A 6578-nucleotide genomic window follows, 5' to 3' on the forward strand; every position below is an offset into this window, starting at 1 on the left:
GTGCAGTCCTCATGTATGTACTTCTCTACACATGTATACTTCTGTGAAGATTTCTTATTGCTGCACTTCTTATTTAACTTTAATTTGATCTCTTTCTATTCTGTTGTTTCTTCCTTACTGTAACTGCAGCTGGACGGAGTCCAGGAAAAAGTTCCCCACGGGGAAAATAAAAGTATATCGTATCGTATCGTATCGTATCGTATCGTATCGTGACGACTTGGTCTGTAGTGAGGTCTGGGTTGGAGGTACTCCCTTTCCGTCTTGGATGAAGATTAGGGAGGTCGTTTCGGGTGAAGTGAAGCCAGAAGTGATCTGCAAGTATCTGGCTGTGTCGCCAACGGCGACGTCCAATCAGATCGCTGCTTCCATAAACAGCTTGTGGCAAGGATGCATCTCGCCGCCCCATCAACAGGAGGTTAGGTGTTATGGGTTCAGTGTCTGCAATGTCAGAAGTGGCATAGCCAAGGGGCTTCGAGTTCAGAATGCCCTCCACCTCTATTAGTAAAGTGAGCAGTACTTCTTCTGGAAGAACTCTTTCTTTAAGAACGACTTGCAGGGCAGCTTTAACTGACTTTGTCTCCCTCTCCCAAATCCCACCAAAATGAGGGCCAAGGGGCGGATTGAACTTAAATGTGATGCTCTGCTCAGCTAACTGATCTTTCAACGCTGGCTCCAGTGCCTCGAAGGTTCTCTGCAGTTCTCTGTCCGCACCCCGAAAGTTTGGAGCCCTGTCACAGAGGATCTCGTATGGCTTTCCTCTTGCCGCTCTCATATTGGGTGTGTGGACGCTGTATTAGTTATTAGTAGCTTAGTTGGTTGAAAGTCCTCTAGATGTCCGGGAATGCGGCGCACTCTGCTGGGACGGGGACTCGAGGGTGTCTGCCCATCGTAGACGTCTCTGGATGTGGCCATAGCGCAGCTCGTGTAGATCCGGCTCGAAGGACCACTTGTAGAATATTATTGTAAGCATGCTGGGTCTACACTCGTCTGGCCTAAGTCTTCGGTTAGAAAGACTGCAGCGAATCCGGAGATTGGTTTGAATGTCTTTAATCGCCACAATGATGGCAGAACATGTCATTATCGAATGTTGATGGTATTATAGTTATGAGGGTGTGATGATGTTGCGGTTTTAGCATCAATTACGCACAACGAGCGAGTTAACGAGGAAGTCTGATGCGGGCTGTCTCACTCTGGATCAAAAGGCGCGTGTCTACGGGTGCTGTAATGACGTGATCAAGAGTCTCTTAAAGGCCTCTTCTGCTGGTCCCAAGTGAATGCTCTCTCCCACATGCACAGCGAGCCCATTCCTAAAAAAGGAAAGAGGAGAGAAAAAAGCCCACAACTCCTCCTTTGGGTCAGCCCACAAACAAGCTGAGCAAGCGGGTACTGTCGCTTTAAGCTGGGAATTAAAATCAGACATGTCACGTGACATGTAGCAAAGAATATGCTCTTGGTAAATAAACAATAACATTGTATTTTTTCATAAATGAACATAAAAGGGTCCCCTCAAACTGTACGGTAGTCACCAAGAGGAAACAGCGCCATCTTGTGTCCGACTTGACTAATGACATGCCGTCTTCATGTGAGTTCGCAACAAAAAAAAGGTGCAGTCCTTTTTTTATCCTTTTATTGGTCCAATATTTACATCGCAAGGTTTAATAAGTACAATCAACAACAGCCTCACATTCTGATAAATGTACCAATTAACTGCTGATTGGTAACGTGAAAGCAGTTCTGGAAAAATGTGGAATCAGGTAAGGATGATAAGAGGAGGCAAACCAGCAATCAAAAAATGTGATATAAATCTAGTATTGCTATTCAACTGCTTGATACCAAGAAAGAAGAAATCCTTCTCACCATGTGACTGACGATTTCATACAAATCAAACGGACAAAAAGTTCAAGACAGAAAGAAGAAAGCAACCTGTGGAACTCAAATAAATCACCAATACACCAACAGGAACGTCAGAATTGAACAATTCTCTCTCTGTTTTCAAATCCAAGCACTTGGACGGAGACGTCTCTGTCGTGTCCCGACACCTGCACGAAGACGAGCACAGCAAATGGTGGACATGAATCCAGAGTCCAAGAACACGTGGAGTCCGCGTCAGCTCACTCACCGTGTGACGTCACGAGGAACTGGTCCCGGAATGGGCCTCGGGAACCGACTCGGAAGCAGGTTCGGCATCAGGCTCGGAAACGGACTTTGAGGCCGGCTCGGGATCGGGCTCGGAAGCGTCAGCAGCTGCGGGACGCAAAGATAGCGAGAGATGTGGAGCGTTTTTTCGCAAAGGTGGACATCGGACCCGGACAGGACTGCGAAGACGTTTGACTTACAAGCTGGAGCGTAGTCGGCTGCAAGGAAGAAAAGAGGAAGAAAGTTGCGACTTGTGATCCCGAATGTTGCCGGCAGGCAGGCCAACATTTGCGTCCCTCACCTGGTGGGCTTTTGTAGCGCCTGACGAGGAGCACGAGCAGCGGCGCCAGCAGAGCGAGGAGCGCCAAGGGGACAACAACGGCCAGCGTCACCTTAGTGGCGTCTTCCTCTTGACCAGACGTGAGAAGGAAGACGTGTGAATGACACGCAAGGATCACGTGCGTGCGTGCGTGCGTGCGTGCGTGCGAGCGTGCGTGCGTGCGTGCGTGCGAGCGTGCGTGCGTCACCGTGGTTACTCAGGATGCTTCTTCTGTCCAGCTTGGTGACCATGTCGTCCTCGACGCCGGCCAGCTGGAAGACGCATTCGTAGCGGCCCTCCGCGTCGGCCGGCAGCTCCGCTTTCAGGTGGGCCGTCGTCTGGAAGGTTCCGTCGTGGTTGGGGAGGAGCTCTCCCATCTCCACGTCCTCGTGGAGCTCCTCGCCGTCCTTCCTCCAAAACAGGGCGGACGCCGCCGGGTAGAAACCGCTGGCGTGGCACGTGATCGGCGACGAAGGCGTCTTCTGCAGCAGCGACACCACCGGCAGCTCTGCCGGGCAAGGGATGGAGAAAACGTGTGAGAGGAACAAAGAAGGTAAGAATGAAAGGTGGGGGGAAAGTGGCAGATGGAGTGGATGTGTGAGAGGAGAAAAGATGTAAAGATAGAGAACATTTGTGGGAGAATGACAGACAGAGAAAATGTGTGAGAGGAGAAAGATATAGAGGATGTGTGTGAGGACCAAAGACGGAAAACAAGCGTGAGAGGATGACAGGTAAAGTGAATGTATGAGAGGACCAAAGAAGGAAAGAACAAAAGATGAAGAGAACAGAAGAGGAGAGAGAAAGTGGGAGAATGACAGAGAGACTCTAAGAGAGGACAAACTTGAAGAGTAATGTGAGAGGACCAAAAACAGAAAGCATGTGTGAGAAGAGAAAAGATGGAGAGAAAGTGAGTGGATGACAGATGGAGAACAAGTTTAAGAGGAGAAACCATGGAGAGCAAGTCAACTCAGAAAGAGAACAGAGATTATGTGAAAGGAAGAAATATAGCCATTATGTGTGAGAGGACAAAAGATAGAGACAATGTTTGAGAGGGGAAATCAAGTGTATAGAAATGTGTGTGAGGGGAATAAAGATATAATGTGTAACAAGGAAAAATGTAGAAAGATGGAGAGATGACAAAAGGCGGAAGAGAACACGGTGGAGAGAAAGTGAGAGGATAATGAATGAAGAAAACATGAGTGAAGACCAAAGATGGAGAGCACGTGTGAGAGACAGATGGATAGAATGTGTGAGAGCAGAAAAATGGCCAGAAGAGGATCCAATGTGTGAAAAAACGTGTGATGGAAAGATGGAGAGAATGTGTGGAAATGAGGAAAGTTGGAGTGCAAGATGATGAAATTAGTGAGAGGAAATCGAGAACATGCGAGGTGAGGAAAATGGAGAATGTGTGAGAGGGGCAAGTCGAGAGTGCATGTTGCCATGTCAGCCATGCTCCTCCAGGGGGCGTGCTGGTACCTGTTCTCATCAGGAAGTCCCTCCCATAGCTCACATACTTCTTCAAGTAAGAAGGACAAATCTCAGTCAAGGAATGCTTCAGGAATTGATTCATGACGTCCTCTTGGTCCCACTTGTGTTTGCTGACGACAGCTTGCGGCTTAACTGCGATCCATCTCAGTGTCGACAACTCAAACGAGATGAAGTCTTCGCCGTCGTAACTGTAGTGTAGCCAACCGTCAACCTCGTCAGTCTCGTCGTCCCATTCGCAGCCAGACATCCCCTGGAACATGTGAACACCTGACACGCACACAAACACACAAAGCAACCTTACTTCTGCACGTCCGACTCGAGTACGTGTGTGTGTGAATAGTTAAAGCAAAAAGTATTCACAAACGAAATGTTTATGTGAGAAAGTTGAATGTAAACAAACCTCCAGTTTGGTTGAAGCGCTCTTTAGCAATTTCAATGTTGACTTTGTAGACCTGCTCATGACCAATATTGTACTGTGTTTCTGTCTCCCAGTAGTGCGGATCGTCGTCGGTGATTTTGTTCATCCAGTCCTGTTTGGCTTTTGTTTTCCTGCTCTTGCTGTCGTAACGAGTAATCTGAACGCCGTCAACATAAGCAACCTCCAAGTATGATGGCAAGTTTGGAATGTGAGAGGACGTAGTTGTGAAATATTTGAGCGTGTGAACCACTGAAAGAGAAAACAAAAACATTTTGTTTGTTTGACGTCCAAACTATTGACATCTTTTTGGGGAAATAATTGTTTTTATTGTTGTTAAAACACATATTTGTCTTTTGCATTCATTTCAATACATTGATTGATTTCAGCTCATTCTTACACACAAACCAAACAAACGCTTCCTTAATAAGTTTGCTTATTAATCCTTTATTACACAGACATTGCTATTTTGTATGTACAGTGTTCCCTCGTTTCTCGACTGTGTTACGTTCCCGTTAATTTTATTTTTTTTCCCGTTAATTATATATACATTTTTTGTTTATTTATATGTTTTTTCTTTTTGGTATGATTTTTATTATATGAATGCTTTTTTCATTCGTCATATATGTTCTTTTTTTCATTGACAGTCATTTATCCATTACAAATTTTTTTTTTAATTTGCTTATACAAGACAGTATATAATTTTTGTGTTTATTCTAAATGTTTTTTCGTTCATACAAAATGTCGTCATTTATTATACAGTATTTAAATTAAGTATATTTAAGAGGAGATTAATCATGTTGATGAAATATTCCAATACAACCCTTACAAGTTTGGAATGTGAGAGGACGCAGTCAGGAAATACGTGAGCGAGTAAATCAGTCAAAGCGAAAACAAAAACATTTCGTTTGTTTGCTGTCCACAAATTTTGGACTGTCAATATTTGAAATGATTTTGTATTCCAAATTAATTCTAAAACATCTTTTTTTATAGGAAACGTTTAAGACACTAAACTTTTGTGTTCTTTTAAATTAAGTGAATGATAATTAAAGTTGATTTTTACAAACTTTTCGATGGATAAGTCAAGAACAGAATTCATTAATTTTGACGACTTCTATTTGCCAGACATGTTACAATTTGAATACACTTGTCGAACACGTTTGCTATCTATCTCCTCTACGGTATATTTAATCAATAGATGACATATTTTGCATATTTCAGTTGATTATTTGCGAGTGTTGTGTTGAAGGAAGTTTGCAGTTCAAGTGTTGCTTCCTTCAACTAAGACGTGAACAATTGGGAGAGTCAACTTGTGCACTTACCAGGCGTCACGCTGTGGATTTGCACAACCACCACAAACAATCCCAACAAGTTCATCTTCCACATCTTTTGCTCCTTTCGGTCCCGCGTCAAAGCAAACCGGAAGACGCCGCTCAAATACCCGTCGATGACGTCACTTGAAAGAATGGCGTCCTTTTGCGCCTCAAATCAAGTCGAGTGTGCGTAAGAAGAGATGAAAAGCAGCACAAGTGTTTTGGGAAGTTTTGGGCTGAAACAGCGACGCTCTCCTTCCTGCTGCTCGGGAACCGGTAAGACAAGGAAGTGCTCCTTTCGGGGAAATCACGTGACCACAGACCGGGTGACGTCAGCCACGCAGCAGCGCCTACAAACAAATACAGACACATTTCACTTGAAACAAGGATTTACAACCAAAACCAAAAAGCTGTATTAAAGGCAAAGTAAGAAAACTTGCCAGTGATGTTTATTTTTGTCATTTCCAAGCTAAGCTTTGAATAATAAACTGTTTATCAGACGCGATCCGAACGCTTTAAACAGAAAGTGGCAAAGGTCAAGTTTCTTGGCGTGAGACGCACAATTGATGACACGCCAACGAGAACAACAGCTCGGATTCGCATTCAGGTGTGCAAAGAAAACAAGATTTGCAGATCTTTTCCAAATGGATTCGAACCGCTTTCGATTGTAAAGAAATATACTGAATAAAATGAACAAAACAGAAGTAACAATTGAAAATAAAAACAATCAAGTACAAATAATATAATAAAATTGAATAGAATTAAAATGAATTAAATTTAACTTTGTTTCCGTTTCCGGTTAACGACGTGTGGGCCGCGTCCCAGTACTTGCTCTTTCGCCTTTGTGCCCCTCGGTTGCGCGTTCCCGTCGACGAGTGTGAGGCTGCGAGTGTGTAGTGTCTGTCTC

At 44.4% G+C, this 6578-nt stretch overlaps 1 protein-coding gene across 2 annotated transcripts; it reads right to left on the reverse strand.

The window, feature by feature from the left end:
* Nucleotides 1-1610: 1610 nt before the first annotated feature.
* LOC147157743 (major histocompatibility complex class I-related protein 1-like) lies at nt 1611-6565 on the reverse strand. 2 transcript variants are annotated; one of them, XM_086062298.1, is made up of 9 exons: nt 6454-6560; nt 5681-6021; nt 4344-4610; nt 3932-4210; nt 2664-2963; nt 2438-2545; nt 2337-2354; nt 2120-2244; nt 1891-2039 (listed from the first exon to the last, which is right to left on the reverse strand). In XM_086062298.1, exons 2-8 carry the CDS (start codon nt 5742-5744, stop codon nt 2129-2131), a joined length of 1152 nt encoding a protein of 383 aa, XP_085918424.1. In that variant the 5' UTR covers nt 5745-6021; nt 6454-6560; the 3' UTR covers nt 1891-2039; nt 2120-2128. The 2 variants fall into 2 exon arrangements, with proteins under 2 accessions (XP_085918423.1, XP_085918424.1); XM_086062297.1 differs by having other exon boundaries at nt 1611-2039; nt 2120-2354; nt 6454-6565.
* Between the last annotated feature and the right edge of the window lie 13 nt (nt 6566-6578).

The sequence above is a fragment of the Leptonotus elevatus genome, chromosome 19, assembly GCF_054856555.1.
Source record: "Leptonotus elevatus isolate MCC_2025b chromosome 19, RoL_Lele_1.0, whole genome shotgun sequence".
In the NCBI taxonomy this organism is placed as follows: domain Eukaryota; kingdom Metazoa; phylum Chordata; class Actinopteri; order Syngnathiformes; family Syngnathidae; genus Leptonotus; species Leptonotus elevatus.